Here is a 16866-nt window from a genome sequence, read left to right on the forward strand (position 1 = left end):
GACATTGACAACAATGGTTTATAAAAAGTAAAAGTATGTGTCAGTACACATTCTGTAAGAACAGAATTATGCACTCTGTGAGAGATGCATAGCAACTACCCTGAACAGACCTGTCAGAAGCCTGATGTGGTATGATGGTGGAAATTTGCTGTTGCTCTGCCACAACAGGAATACTTTGTATATGCTTCTGTTGTCTCTAATGGTGAGCCATTACACACATGCTAATATTTCCAAAAGAAGAAGCTGCTTAAATTATGCCAACTCTACCCTATATGTTCCAATATGTGCATTTTAGAGGACTTTTTAAAATGCTTTTTTAGGTGCACAATTTCTATCACATGTAAAATAAGCCTGATAATAAAATATAGCTTTTTGTCAACTAATGGTACTTGTTCAACTTTCCAATGATTGGAAATTATTTCAAAAGCTCTCAGGTTAGAAGTGAGTGGAAAATTATCTGAGATTATTCTCCCGTGACAAAAGAGTTATCCATAAGGAATTTTATCAAGTTGTTTCTTTCCATTTATTTATCATAGCTTTTCCATATTGACATACTCAAAACTGTCATCTTGAGACACAGAGCTTCAGAGACTTGCATTTACCTCAAATAAATTAATCTAATTCTTTGATGCTGGGACAATGTAAGGTCTTTGCTTATTAGAGGTAAAAAAACCACAGAATTTGTGCTGTATCACCTCCTGTATTCACAGTAAACAGCCCTGTCAAAAAGTTTATTATGACTGATTTTTTGTTTTCAGGTTGTTTTAGCATCTCTAGTTATCTAGTAAATGTCATTCTTTCAAGTAGTCCAGATGAGGAAAAAATAGGCTGCATTAGGATATCACAGAGAAATACCTTATCAATCTCTTTATTTGTAGGTTAAAATGTAATGCCATACAGTTCTTAACAATTACCGACTGAAAAAAATTATCTGCACAAAACAGAAGCAAAACTGAAGGAGACTAATTAAAAAAGCCATCTTGCTAAAACTTTTGAAATGATTACATACAGAATAATATACATATTTACATTACAAGTATATTATATAAATATAATATATATGTAATCTTGTAACCACAATAAATATCAAGGTCTTTTTTAGGCACACAGCATAGAAAAAAATGCAGAATCTGCACAATCCTTAAGATTCTTGGAGTGACTCACTCTAACATTGTTTTCACACTGAAAAAGCAAATATTTTACACAAAATATACAGCCACAGTTTACGCAGTCCCCAGTGAACAGGGAATCTTTGATCACCTTTCTATAAGTCTACTCCTTGATTTTCTAATACTATTGCTCTATACAGCTATTACATAAGAAAATAGTTCGCAGGTTTGTTTTTTATTCAGCTAATAGCCTAAGTAATTATCAGTGCTAATAAAATAAGTACAGCATATCTACATAAGGTATATACAGGTGTTTACACAAACACAGGTTTGGTGAACTACTACAGAGCTCACCATTAATACTTGGGATTCAACCTGAAATTCATCAGAAAAAAACTGATTTTCAATGATATAACCTCAGAAATATTTTATCATTTGAGTGAGACCTGGGCTTCAAAAATACAAACTTTTAATTTAGAAGTTAATTAAAAAATCAAATTCTTGGCTATGCTGGCAGATGTAGGCTGCCATTGCATTTGAATGTTTCCTTCAGTGCAAATAAAAACTCAGAGAATTAATCCAACGTGAATTTTCTCAACCAGTACATACAGTCATGATATTTTAAAGACTGTCACTATGGAGCACCTGAGATTGCACCCTAGTAAGTGACACTGAGCACTTCTCACAGCAGGGCCGTGATCAGTGAGAGAAGAAACAAACAGCACTTTTTTTCTGTGGTTACAAATCAGACTCTGGCATGTCAGGCATATCTGCCATCAGGTAGCCAATACCATAACGTCCATTGGGAGCCGTGTCCAGAGTTGGCGATCCAGTCTGTTTTCGATATATGTTTTTGCCAAAATTTGGAGACGGCACTTCACTTGGACTCTTCCCATGAATCAGACTTGTATTATCTCCCTCCAGATTAACAGGTTCCTTTATTATCCGACCTCTTTTGTAGGATACAGATGCCAAACTACCAGAACTGTCATCAATAAGGTTGCAGCGGCGTACTATAAAGACTATTGGAACTGGCAGTATGGCCAACACCATCAAAGATATACAGACAATCATTCCCCATGTTGGATAGCTGTGGAACTCTTCCATAGCCTGAGAAATACAATAGAAAAACGATTAATACATCTTTTACCAGAAAAAAAAAACAAAAACCTGCAGTCCTCATTGAGGTCTGCAGTTTTCAAGCACATACTCCACGGCACTCAGTGTGGGCATCACTACAGATCTCAAATTTGAAGAGTCATGGAGATGTAGGATTGCTATCTTTCAGCCAGTGAGAAGGACTAAAACACTGTTGGAACAGTTTCTGAGAGAACTTCAGCAGCATACAAATGAAGATTTTCACTTTAGGCTTTCTGCTACATTTCTCTGTAGCTTTCTGATGCTTTAAAGGATGTCCATAACAGACAAGTGTGCAGTGGTTATTTGTAACTGTGCCTGGAAAATCAGCCCTTGTTCTGCAAGCTAATAGCTGGTCTAGACAAGAACCATCTCAGATACTGCACTTTTCATAAACATCAGGTAAACTGCAATGCTGGGGCACTGCTATACCCCACACCTCTACTGCATCCATGGCCAACAGGCTCCGCTTGCCTGTACATGGAAAGGAAATTTTGTACGTGGAAAGGAATGGCATATTTGGTATTCTAAGGTATTTATCTCTGTAATTTTTGAGGACAAGAATCAAATGTAGCAAGAGCATTTTTCTGAGAATCATGTAGTTGCCTGGATAGAGGCAGGCATACTATCTACCAATAGTAAAGCCATCCTCCTGTGTTTATCCTTTACCCGTCTTTGCTGCGACTTCCCTCCACGGCTAATTTAGGAAAGTTTTGTTACATTAATGTCTCTTGACATTTTCTCTCTCTCTATTTTGCATAAAAAGCCTGTAGAAATAGCTGAGGGCTCATGAGCCTACAACTAGCTGAAGTCTTCAGAGTTCCCTTGACTGAATTTCTTTTTTAATTCAAAGCTCAGAACTGTCTTGCCACTTACCCTGATAAGTTATTATCAGAGACAGGTTTTAATACAGCTGCTACCTACATTGTGATATGTGTTCCCAAAGGGAAAAAACTGTGACACAAAAAACCTGATGTGGTATCCGAAATTATTTATGCTGTTATCATCTGTTTTCTGCAGTAAAATAAGATTTAATAAATGTATACAACCTTTTCCACCATTAAGAGTTTCTTTATCATATGTTACAAATTAGAAGTCACCCAGAGCATACAGGCTTATGTCAATCAGTTATATTTTAAAGCAGAACTCCTTAAAATTAAAAAACTGTTGGTTTTACATCAGCTACTTGAGATAAAAGCAACCATGTCATTATTTATACTGATTTTGAATTTCTGATTGTAATTTTTTTGTCTGCTCATGTGTTTCTCTATGATGATGGCAGCATATATACATACAAACCCTACATATACACATACACACTATATACATACCATATCTTCAATCCAAGCATTGTAACCAGGAGGACTCAATCCCATTTGGACAATGCTAGCTACCAGCAAACATAACAATACAAATGGTGAAACATACTTCCACATGTAGTAATAATACTGGCTTGGAGAAAACCCCAGCATATCCTTCAGGTCCTCCATAAATCTGTGAAGGGATTAAATGTTATTGTTAGTGTAGACACTGAGATTTTGAGCACTATAATAGATACATAGCGTCCAACCTGAGGGAATCAGCACACTGGAAAAAATGTGTATATAGAAACAACTGTAATTTAAATTACTTGATGGGCTGAAAAATAGAGCTTATACTAGTAGTTCAGACCAGATGAACAAAAGGAATACCTGCACAGTGCAGTGAATTAGTAAACTGCTTGCTGGACTGTGCTGGAAGATATTTAAACTTGCTTTTCTTTTATAAGATTCCTTTTTACATTTTCTTTTATTTTCTACTGGGTTGCTTACCAGCACATCTTACAGATTGTGCAATATTAATTTGGAACCCACACATGTGCTGCAGTCTAAAAAAAAACAACTTTAGGCATAAGCTATGGTTTGCATCATATAAACTGCTGAAATAAGACTTTGCCAAGCTATAAAACTGCCTCCTTTCTCCTCAAAATTTTAAGTTAAGACATGAACAAAACTCCTATTTTTGTACTCATGATGGACTACATGGTTCCAGAGGCAGTAGAAACAGAGAATTATTTTATAAATAATTCCTGTGGAGTGTGCACAAGCAATGATTGTTTTAACTCCCTTGTGGTCCCACTCCCTTTTGAAATGTACATCTCAAAAAAGCTCTTATTAGAAGGATGTTTTCCAAGCAGTTACACATTTGAAGCTTCTGTCATGCAAACTCTCAGAAAAATATTTTACCTGCACAGCTTGAGGCATTCTATTGTTTGTTTATACTGAATTAAAACACATCATTAAAAGGAAGCTGAATTTTAAAATGGATCATGCCCTCTATAGGTAGCCTTCTCTTTCTGAGATCTCCAGTGCTTCTTCCAGTTGAACATGAATCTGTTATCCTTACTTTAAAGTAGTCTTCTTACTCATCCTCTTCTAAAAGTCTCCTTTAGCTCGTGCTCCTTATAGCACTGATTCCACTGTGGGAGATTTTCCTTCTTAGCTACAGAAATTCACTCATTGTCTCTTTTCTATACCTCCCTTTGGATGCTATGCTATGGTTTTTTACAATGTGATCAAAGAATTAATGTCTAATAATTAGACATTTATACAGAACTTTATCTACAGGGAATCCTTGGTACTACCACAAGCGTGGAAACCTGAGGCTGTTGATACTGACAGTTTTTGCAAACTGAATTCCTTGGTTCCTGAAGGATATTCTGCAGAAACATACATCAGAAGAAATACGAGGAATACTCCAGAGGGAATATTCAGGTGGTCATTATAAATGAGAAACCTGGCTGTTAACTTTCCACTGTATCCTATCAGAACCCCTTCTGAAAACATTAATTGCCTGCCTGCACTGTGAGTCATAAGCAAAGAATTACCATATTGTAGCTATGCCTAAACATCAACTTCTTCACAGGTTAGCTGCTGACTTTTGGCAAGTCTACTTGCATTCACAGTGGAGCTTGGACATTGCCAACCTTATAACCGGCTCATCTGTTTTATCTTTTGGTTGCACGTATAAGATTATCTACATGGTGTTTTTTTAATCTAAATTATCAATTACAGGATTATAAATGTGGTCCAAGTTGGAATTCTCCCTTCAACAAGCAAGTAGACCAAGTACTACTTGCATAGACCAGAATCAATGTCTGGAAACCATAAAACTAAATTTTCTTATAGTTTTGTTTCATCGTGACAAATGACTGGCTGATTACTCAGATCAGACAAGTGAAATCCTACTCATTCTATGTCACACTTTTTCTTCATGCAAAGGAATTGCAGACATTTTAATTACTACAACATGTTAGTCCAGCATGTACTGTTTAAGCTGTGCATGGCGCAAGTTATTTTTGATACAAACTCTTCTATTCTTTAAGCATGGCATATACTGATCTCAATTACTGAACACATTCTGCTGATTTTGGATATAAAATGAATTCAACCAAAAAAAAGGAAAAAAAAAAAGGGGGGAATTTATGGTCATTCCTCTTCACCCATCCCCAATATGTCACTTTATTTCGTAGTCAGCTGTGCTGCTTCCAAGTAAGCTTTGACCCTGTTTTTGCTATCATCTCCTCTCTCACAACTGATGTAAAAAAAATTAATTGCTCTAACACCCCAAACTAAATTTAGTTCATAAACTGAAATGTTTTTCTTTCTACTGCCATTAGAGCTTGCTTTGTTTCTTTCTCAGGCTGCCTGGAATACTGAATTGAAGTGCTCATCCTCATCTGTTGCTTAGACCATGGTTAGTTCTGAAATCTTTTTCTTGATGTCTTTGTTGATATAAATTCCCTATATTTTTCTATCTAGCCTCCTTTCTAAATCTTTAATTTTGTCTCTTTTACTGCATTCTCCTGTTTCTTGACCTCTTGCAATCATTCTTTGGGTTTCAGTACACTGTTCTGATGTAGTGTATCTTGCTCCAAATTTATTCTTAACAACAGACTATATTCTGGACCAGATTGGCATGCTTTCTAATTACTTGTATTTCTGTGTATAATGCAAATGCTTCATACAATTGAATTAAAATAGTAATAATTATTGTAAAGAATAGTGTTGATATGGACAGGAAGATGTATTTCCTTCACTTACTTTTCTATTCCATAAATTCGAATGACCGCAATATTCTCCAAAATGACCACAATAAGCAGGGGCAGAGTAGCTGAGTAGTCATCAAACATCGTCACAAAATAATTTCCAGAGCGCTGCACAAAGATCAGGCCAATAAAAAATGCTACCAAGCAGCAGATGACTGGAATAAAAGACAGAAATGCAAGCTATAACTAAAACAAAGTTCCATGGACAAAGAGAAACTAATGCATTACTTCATAAAAGTAAAGTTGATAACATTTTCTTGTTTAGGGGGTCTCAATTTTAAGAATACTAGTAATCCTACCTCTTTCTTACAAAACAGAGAAGTTATGAAATTACAATTACTAGAATCACCATATCACAGCAGTCCTGATTAAGCAGCAGAGATTAATCAAGTGACTATTTCTCACTAAACATAATGTAAATGCAAAACATCAGTAGGCAAAACATCATCCATCATGTTAATTGGTCACCAGCTTACTTTTTGGAATTCAGAAATGAAAAGAACTTAAAAGTTCTTTTCAAACTTGTAAAAAGAAAAAATATGAAAATATGGGGAAAAATAATACAAAGAAGTTTCTATGATTCTAAAAAACACAAAGGCTGAGTAGACTGATTCTAAAAGATCATTCAAGGCATAAAGTTCTACTAGGATCTGTCTAAATGTATTTGTACATTAAGCAACATTTCTGTCACTTCTTTAGGGACAATCCAAAATATATTTCTTGAAAGGTTGATCCTGCATAATGAATCTCAATATAATTTTCTCCAATTAGATTTGTCAGTAAGAGGACTTAATGCTTAAGTAAATCAAATTTCAATAAAATGTGGAATCAGTTGCAGGCTGAGCATCAGTAAGACAGATTCTTACAGTTTAAGTGCTCTTTTTTTTCTTCACAGGGAACTTAGGCTAAGGATGCACCTAGGTAGTCCAAAATTATGTTAAATTTATCTGGGTCAAAATATAAAATAGCTTTACAGAATACACCCATCTCATAAATCCAAGATAATAAATTATTATTGATTATATCACTGAAAGCAAGACAATGACACTGTTTCAAATACTGTGGTAGAAGTCTTTCTTGAACCTTGTAGGAACTATTACTATAATGTCTTTATAGACTTTCCACCACTCAGCATGAGGCATGACATTATTAAATGCAAAATAAATTTAAGTATTTGAGCTGGTTTCCCTGAACCCAAAGAGCTCACAGCAAATGTGCTAACAATTTTGTAAAATTTCAGAATTTCTGAAAGAAATTTCTGAAGATTTTGTGCTTACAAGAATTTCTGTCTTGTAAGCAAAAAATCTATTGTAGCCATAATCCTTCTTAAATACCAGTAATGCATGAAAAATAATCCAGATATTTCATTTGTTTCAGTTAATTAACAAAACACCTTATCAAGTTGTAATCTTTTGAGTAAAACTGAGTTTAGCTAAAATCATGCATGCATGCACACCACTTTAATAAAGTTACAAGAGAAAGGCAGTTCTTGAATATTTCTTTATCTTAATTTTTTTTTTTTTTTTGTCAAGCAGAGTAACAAAGAATTACTGTAAAATGCTCCGTTACTCCAATGTAATGACTATAAATCATGGTACTTGCACAAATATTTAGGAAGAACAGCTAATTTCTAATTGCTGCACTGGTTACTCAGCAAGAAGTTAAGATTTAATTAAAAAAACAAACAGACCAAAATGCTTCAATAACAGCACTTTTGAAAAATCAACTAATTTCTCTTTTTTAAGAATTTGAATTTTTTATCTATCAAACACTATTAACTCAGTAAAGTAAGGAAAGCAAATAGAAAAAAGCAGTTGCTCTGCTGCATTAGGGGTTAACTCTTATAAAATGTAATATTATTTCTCTCACAGAGTTTATTCTTTTCTTCATAGAGTTAGATAACATTAAAGCACCTTTTTTTTAAATTTGCTTTTCTATCCTACCTTTTACAGGCATTGACAGGAAAGCTGAATTTGTGTGTAACATACCAAGTCTCTTGCAGCAATCTTGAAGGTTTTCAGAAACCTAACCTTCACACCTTTGCTCGTGCTTTACACAAAGAAAAGAAATCCCTACAAGTCAAAGCTACATGAACATGCCACACCTCAAATAATTTAGGGCATTTAAGTAATAAAAAAAAAATCCCAAATGAAACAACTAGACATCTTGTTTAAGATTTCATAAACATTTAACAGGGAAAAATATGTTTCTCTAGAGAGTTACAGTACTGATTTTAGCATAATAAAAGTTTCATTATTAATTAAGATTTCATCTGGCTTACTCAGGAATAATTTGTAGTAATTTGCAATGTGTTTTCACTCTTTTCTTTGTTTCCCCAACGTGTGACACAGGCTGGAATGGAAAGTATTCTGAAAGAGCCCAACAGGACTGACCATACAGACACTTGTAACAGAAACTGAATTAAAATTTAAGTTTTAGGGTGTTTATGCTACTGTAACATTCAGGAAAATATTCTACTGGCAGATATTAATTGCCTGTGCATGGAAGTAGAGTCTGAAATACAGTGATTTACTGCTCTGTAAAATGCTCTGTAAACCTTCATGTAAAAAAAAAAAAAAAAAAAAAAAAATTCAAGTGTCAAAAAATGTAGCTTACTGCTCTATGGAGAAAAGAAAGTGTGTATAACTCACCAGTAAGAATTTCTTTCCTGACCTTGAAGGTATCAACAACGGGTGTGATAATGCCTTCAATGGTTCCAAACATACTTCCAAGTCCCAAATTTACTAACATGAGAAAGAACATGACTGACCAGAAGGGAGAAGCAGGGAAGTGGGTCATTGCTTCTGTAAATGCAATAAAAGCTAAACCAGTTCCTTGAACTGCCTGTCAGCGAGGGAAAAAAAATTATATCATTATTCATGTTTTTTTTTGTGCAAGCCTGACAAGTCTGACTTTGTGTTCATACAGTGTCACTGACTGCCTCTTGAAGGCAGAGTGGGAAATTGCTATCTAATACATAATTCTTCCAATTAATACTATTTACTGAAGCATGAGAATTTGTAAGTTGATTAGAATTAACATATTTCTTTCACAGAATCAAACTACAAGGTTTGAAGGTGTTTGTAGGATCATCTGGTCCCAAATTTCTTGGCAAAAGCAGTCTAAACAAGATGGCCCAGTACCCTGTCCAGCTGAATCTTAAAAGTGTCCCACGACATGGAAACCACCACTTCCACTGAGAGATTAGTCCCATGGCCGATTGCACTCGTTATGAAGAATTTTCCTCTCATGTCCAATCAGAACTTCTTTTTCTCTTTCACTGATAATTTTGCATAACAGCTACTATATAGGACTACTACAAAATACATTCTGTTTTCTCCAGTAAGCATATATAAAGGATTTAACTTTTATACTTCTGCTTCAAATTTAAACAGTGGCCATAGTATAGAAAATTTACATGTCTAAGTTATCAATTTTGTAATTTATCTACAGATGCTGGTGCAACTATATAGAAGTCAGTGTTCCAGTCTGCAATTGCCTCTCTAAAGCTAGAAAACTGAAATTCCTGTTACAGATTTGGCTTATAGTAAGATTTCAAAATAGGATGATAGTCATTAAACAGCTACCTAACAAGGGGGTAATAATTTTTCACTTTTAGTGAAGTAGTATTTGTATCTAGTAATTGTATCATAGCACTAGAATATCTTGAGACAAGATATTCTAGAGACTAGAACATCAGTCTGAGACACTGAATAGGTAACACCTCTGTTTAGTCTTTGGAAAAACCCTCATGCTCAATTCTTCTGAAAAACAGAGCTTAAAAAACTTATCACCTCCTGAGAAGAATTACATAACGACCAAAATATATTATCAGTCAGTGAAGACTATATTAAGACACAAGACCCAAAAGTCCTCAAGTGAGCTGTAATGCAACCATGCTTTCATTCAGATCTTTATAGGTACACAACTCACAGGTAACACTGTACTGATACTCTGTATAGGTACACATCACAGCTTACTTCAGGCTTAGAAATATTCATTTTCTTCCTAACCTCTGTATTCAAGACTTAATCTCACCTTGTCAAGTTCATCTTCAATTTTACAAGACTTCAAACCAAGAGAATCAAACTCGTTTTCTTTGACTTTCTGTATAATGTCATAAACTAAATTGTAATCTTCTGCTGTAATGCTTGAGAAATTGATATGATGTGGGATCATATCTTGGCTGAGATTGCCCATTTTCAAAAGTTTTAAAATCTTCTCTGAATTTCTGTAAAACACAATAGAACAGAGAGAACAAACTGAGTGGTCTGTTAGTTCATAAATTAAATAAACCATAAAAATAATTTAAAAAAAAATAAATGGATATTCATACTGGATAACACATTTTTCATTTATGATATTTGCTTTGAATCCCAGAACTGCAAACACCACCAAAGTTGCCAGCACAGAGGTGAAAAAATTGATGAAGGACACCAGTACAGCATCAAAATGGCAGTTGTTGTCTCTCTTGTTGTAGCTTGAAAAGGCAATGACTCCACCAAATCCAAGCCCTAAGGCAAAGAACACCTGAGTAGCAGCTTCTCTCCAGACCTTGGGATCCAGCATTATTTCAAGCTGTTTGAAATTAGATATAATATATGTCAGCTATAAAATGCATTTCTATTACATGAAAAAAACAACAGAATAAACACTACATCATAAAAATGCTAATACTCCCCTACAATTGTATTTTCAATATGGTAAAATGAAAGCCGAATGTGACCCCTGAAGTTGGCAAACTTATGGGCCAGAATTTCTATTTATTTTATATTATCTAAACATCGAGGAGAAACATGCTACATATGTTCCCAACAACTACTGGAGCTATGTAACTGAAATAGCAGCTAGTTATATGGAGAAATAAGAGAGAAAGAGAACTTTTTTTTTACAGTACTGTCTTTTATTTACAGTATATGTACTGACTTCTGTTAGACTTAAGATGTATTTTAAATTGATCAACCCTCTTAATAAATGCAATGAGTATGATTAAAGTTGCTTTGTTGTTAATTTTCAAATGTACAAAAAGAAGGCGAACATGAGATACACATGCTTATATGGAATTCTACTACATGCAAGTATGTAAAGCAAAACAAAATACATGAAATGAATGCTCACTACCACAAGCTGTATAGTGCATGAGTCAGATCTCTTAAGTCAGATGCTTTGAACTTAACCTTACGTTAAATGGGTCATATATTTCAGGGGCAACTAAGTCTTTTATCAAAATTAACAGTATTGTTCACTCAGATCAACTGCATTGCTCCAAAAAACAAAAAACCTTTGTTACAAAACCAAAAAAGTTATGAGTCATCATCTATCTCAAATTTTTCTAGATACTGAACCACAAAAAAGAATTAAAGAAGTACATGTCAAAATTAAACATCATATTTGCTCAAGCTGATTCAGGGCCTCCATAATGCAAGTGACTTTTGTTTTCTTTAAGGCCTAGGTTTATTCATAAAAAGAAAACTCAAAAGCATCAGCATAGATACATTATAGAGCATTATTATTACATAGATACATAGAGCATTATTAAACTCTGAAGAGAAATACATCTGCTGTTGTTAGAACATTTTGAACAAACATTTTGAAAAAAATGTCTGTTTGAATAAAATATTTCTTTCCCATGGAGATATTTTATTACAGATAGGCAGCAGAAAGCTTCTTTATTCACTTATATATAGATGAAATACAATAAAATTGGGAGAAGGTGTTTATGACAATAAAGATATTCCTGACTTAAAATTTAGATGATGATTACAATGCACAAGTGGCTACTGCACATAGCTCTAACTCTGCCACTGTCATGCCAGAGCTTTCCCCACCAGAGGGAGCGCAAGGAACATTCTTAACTGTAACAAATCCGTAACTGGTTTAAACACCAAAACACTTCTCACTTCACATATCCTCTGGTACCATTAAAAGTAGCATGGCTTTGGATATATGTAGCCCAAACTTTCAAAATTAACTCTAGACTGATTTGCTATTAGGTATTGTATGTGAAATTCTGGAGTCTCTGTACTTCAGTTTCATATAATCGCACAGTTTAACTGCAGTAGTTAACTGGGCTTTTCAGATACCTTTTTTTAGGTTGTCTATGAAGTTTCTTATTTAGAATTTCTGCTTTAACAGCCATGCCAAACAGAGGAATTCTCCCCTTCTACATTAGTCTTGAACTCTCACACCTGCACCAATGTGTGCCAGTCCTCTCCCGTGCTGGCATAACTATGGGAATTTGCTGCAATTGTCTGTGCTCAAAATGTGGTCATTTGTTCAGCTAATTGGGCCAAAAAGATGCTTCTACCTCCCCTACCACATCTATCTACCTGGATAATTTTTATGCTAGATTGGTTTAGCATTACTTTTTGGAGCCTGGATGTCCAAATAAAGTGTTAACACAGTGGAGTGAATGAAACAACAGGTGCAGGAGTCTGAATTTCTTCACATGAACCCACAGTCCAAATTAGTGCTCAAGTACAAAAAAAAATAATGGAAATATTTTGTAAGGTTTATATTCACCTATAATACATATGGCATATAGGCCTTCTATCTTCAAATTTAAACCACAACTTAAATTTTGATACAAAACTGGAAACTGTCATAAGAAATTAAGAACCCTTTTTCTTCTGATATAATTTAAATGATCAGTTGAAACATTTGTATAATTAAGTATAATGTAACTGTAAAGTAAGCACCAGCTGAAACTTTTTTAGAGTATAACTCTAAAAAGAAGCAGTAAATACTGAAGAGGTGTTGGGGTACAAGGGGAGTTTTTATATTTTTTTTGTGTTGACAGTGAGTGAAGTGAAGCATGACTGCATAAATATGAGAGATGACAAAGGTCATTTTTATAGGATGACAGTTCTCCAGACTCAAAACACCTGGAATCAAAACAACTGACAACACCCTGTCATCTGGCATTAGCCACTCTGTGCATTGATTTTGATTATCTTATTATTTAGCTTTCTTTTTTGAAATAATAGTCGGGTTCTTCTGAACTGTATTGTGAAGTGGACTTGTTGGGAAGCCGATTTCACAATACAATATGCAAGCCCAGATTTATTCATTCCTGAGTGTGGCTCTGACTATTCAAAAATGCTGTTCTTATAGTACAGATGTAGCTGCAAGCATTTGAGATAGGTGTGGGCACAATATAGATCTTCAAGCTAAATAGTAATTCATAACATCACCCCCATATTTAGAAAATCTAAAGCTGTGTAAGGCATGTTCTGGACAAAAATATTGGCAGTAAAAAAAAAAATGCTTAGAACTGCTGCTATCTTGTCATGTCATAAGAAAATTCATACGGAAAGCTGAGTGGCGAGTACTTACACTACTTCACTACTAAATACTTTGGGCTACTATGTAAGCAGCTTAAATTTTCTAAAAAGGAGGAAAAAAAATGCTCTTTCCAACAGGGACAATTTAATTATGCTTATCATGATAGTTCACAAAGTAAGGCACTGACAACCCAGAACTAGACATTTCAATATTAGAAAATGGCAATCTTCTCTTTTCAGTATTTAGAGCTCTCTAAACTTCCTGAATCCTCCAAATTGCACTCTCAGTTGTTTAGCTTTGTAGATGTGTACAACTCTAGGAACCCTCACCTAAGAGAGGAAACTCTACAGACCCTTGGAACACCTAGCGCCTTTGGACTTTAGGGCTTGGTATTGTGCCACTGAGATAAACAAAAATTCTGCAATTTAGGCAAGCAGAAATACAGCCAAATGTTCTATGAAAACAATAAGCTTAAATGAGAGCATTCATAAATGGTCAAATTGCCACTGAAAGTTTAATACCCCACAAACAGAAATTAAGTACATACCTTAGGGGTGAACATGTGACGAATTCCATCCACTGACCCATTAAGGAGCAGTCCTCTGATCAGAAAGCATAAAAGTACCACATATGGAAAAAGGGAACTAAAATACATGATCTGAAATACAAGAAGGCAAGAAAAAATGTAACATGACATTTAACACAGACTTTCTTTTCAATATGTTCATTCACTACACAGTATCCTTTGGATCTATGACTGAGTTGATAATCATATGCTCTAAGAAATATGCAGAAAACTTCCCCTTCCCCTTGTCTCTCCAGAAGAAAGCAAAATCACATGACTGTAAAAGAAATTAAATTCTGTACTGTACAAAAGCAATACAACTGCCTGATGTATTTATCACTAACCAATAAAGAGCCTCTGGACTTTCAAGGAAATTCAGAATTAATTCCATGAGATGAAAACAAAGACAGAAGTAAACTGTTCCAGAAATGCTTCTCTTTGCAAATGCACTTTGACTGGGTATGGCAAAGGTATGCAGCATGAACAGAAACTAATTTTGTCTTCAGAAGGAAAGGGGACAAGAATCAGTAGAAAGCCCCTAACCAATGAATTCAATCACATGCTTACAGTCAAAACAACAAAAAATAGTAATCAAGTCTGATCTTTCATTGCCTATCACTGAAAAGAAAATTTATTCTGTAAAGTTTAGTAAAATGATTCTCTAGTTAAACTTGCTACTTATTTCTTTAACTTAAATGGCCCAAGAAGGTCACAGAAATTGTCATGTCAGTGCCAAACTTTTTAATAGCAAAGAATTTTGCTACTGGAACAAATTATTTTTCCTCAGAAAATCCCACTGAGATCAACAAATCTAGCATGTCTTTCACCAGCAAATGCAGCTGACTGCATGCACAGGAAAGAAGACAAGGTAACAGTACTCAGATGCAAAGGAATGGTAAGTCATTAGTCAAAAGAAACAATCCAGAATCCTAGAAAACAGCTGTGTTAATGCCAGAAGCATGCATATGTGAATGCACTGCAGTCATACGGTGAGTACACATGGAAACTTATTTCCTTACACACTCAAAACGCAGCGACTTATGCTGCACAATAAAGCTGAGGTACAGTTACGTGCAACAATTACACTGATGAGAAGCAAAATGATTCTTCTTCAGATCTCAATTCCCACTAAATTACTACCATTTCCAATAAAATTGATAGAATTTTAATGCTTAACTACTAATATTCCTCTACTTGAGATTGTAAAAATGCATGGGTGAGTCAAAGCACTTAACCTGCTCCTACAGATTTCATAAGAGTAAACAGAGAGTTTGGTGAACAGAAATATCCTGAAACGCTTCAAAATAAAACAATGTAAGGCAGTTGAACAGTATACTCACTTTTCCTGAAGACTGAATGCCTTTGATCATGGCTAAGCATACCATGACCCAGGCAGCCAGCAAGCAGACAGTCATCTTCCAATTTAAACCTCCACTCTCTGACAGAGAGCTGGAAATATTCAGTGCTTCTCTGTACCAGTAATAAGTGGTTGCAGAACTTTTTTCACACTCTGGCTCCACAACTGTCAAAGAGATGTTAGCAAGTACAGAATGGGTTCAGAAGAGGTATTTCGTAACAGTGTTCTACCACTTCTCAATATTTCTAATTGTGTGCCATCATCATTTATTAAAAAACTAAACTCACAGAACAGTCTTAAGACAGCCTAAAAGAAAAAGTGACTGCTATCAGTGAAAGCTTCTGGGTATATCTTTTAAAACACCCTTTTGGAATTATGTATTCCTCTACATTATAGTTAAACATACTACAAGGCAGAATTTTTTTCTCACTTCAGAACTAAACAGTAGGCAGGCTTAGATGAAGACATATATTCCATTTATCACACATAAAATTACATTATCTGCACATGATACTATGAATTACATACTATGAAAACTATGTCTCTGCAATGAACACAAATTTGAAGACATACTGAAAACAAATCGTTGTGTCTGCTTTGATAGGATACTCAAATAAACAGGGACTTAACTACCATTATAAACAATAAAATAATAAAATAATGATACCAAAGTGATGAGAAAAGGAAATACGTGGTTCCTACAGAGATATACTTAATGGAAGTTGCTATGTATATTCCAGAAGTGATTCTTTGGATCATACTGTAATTCTGTTATAGTCATGTTATCAAACAGTTTAAGAAACTGCATGTATCTAGACACGTAACACATAAATAGAAAAATTTCTTCAGAGAAAATATTTACTTAAGTTCTTTATAAATTATTTATACCTGATAATCAATCATACATGTAAGCAGGTCTTGAGTCAAGATAATTAAGGGAAAAAAGGGGGAAAATACACTCTTTTTAAGTAACCTAACACAGATAACAGATCTTCACTGAAATAACCTAGTAAAAAAGGTAAGACATTATCAAATATAATTGCTTTATTTTTTAAGCTTAGTTCAGATGCCCTCTGCTCAAGTTAGGCTGACATGCTGAGTACATAAACAACCACTGCTGCTCAATTAATGGACAGTAGTTTCTGGAATACATTCAGTTTGACTGTGTGTCAACATTCACAAGTACTGTTTCCAAATAATAACTGAAGCAAGCAACTCTGGAAAAGACACTACAAAAAGGTACAACTTCTCAAACATCCCTGGTTGTTCTTTATTCAAGCAGTAAATAAACCCACAAAAGATAATTAAAGAAAATTTAGGATCTGAA

General features: G+C 34.6%; 1 protein-coding gene across 5 annotated transcripts in view; it reads right to left on the reverse strand.

Annotated features, from left to right (window-relative positions):
* Nucleotides 1-852: 852 nt before the first annotated feature.
* SLC6A15 (solute carrier family 6 member 15) overlaps nucleotides 853-16866 on the reverse strand; it is a 37117-nt gene continuing 21103 nt past the window's right edge. For all 5 annotated transcript variants that reach the window (XM_021528040.4, XM_021528037.4, XM_021528039.3 and 2 more), the window contains 8 exons: nucleotides 15523-15704; nucleotides 14165-14275; nucleotides 10670-10911; nucleotides 10372-10564; nucleotides 8985-9177; nucleotides 6329-6488; nucleotides 3578-3740; nucleotides 853-2219 (listed from right to left, as the gene is read on the reverse strand). In XM_021528040.4, coding sequence (XP_021383715.1) covers nucleotides 1848-2219; nucleotides 3578-3740; nucleotides 6329-6488; nucleotides 8985-9177; nucleotides 10372-10564; nucleotides 10670-10911; nucleotides 14165-14275; nucleotides 15523-15704 — 1616 coding nt within the window. In that variant the 3' untranslated portion in view covers nucleotides 853-1847. The remainder of the gene's footprint in view (nucleotides 2220-3577; nucleotides 3741-6328; nucleotides 6489-8984; nucleotides 9178-10371; nucleotides 10565-10669; nucleotides 10912-14164; nucleotides 14276-15522; nucleotides 15705-16866) is intronic.

The sequence above is a fragment of the Lonchura striata genome, chromosome 1A (genome assembly GCF_050655825.1).
Source record: "Lonchura striata isolate lonStrDom1 chromosome 1A, ASM5065582v1, whole genome shotgun sequence".
In the NCBI taxonomy this organism is placed as follows: Eukaryota; Metazoa; Chordata; class Aves; order Passeriformes; family Estrildidae; genus Lonchura; species Lonchura striata.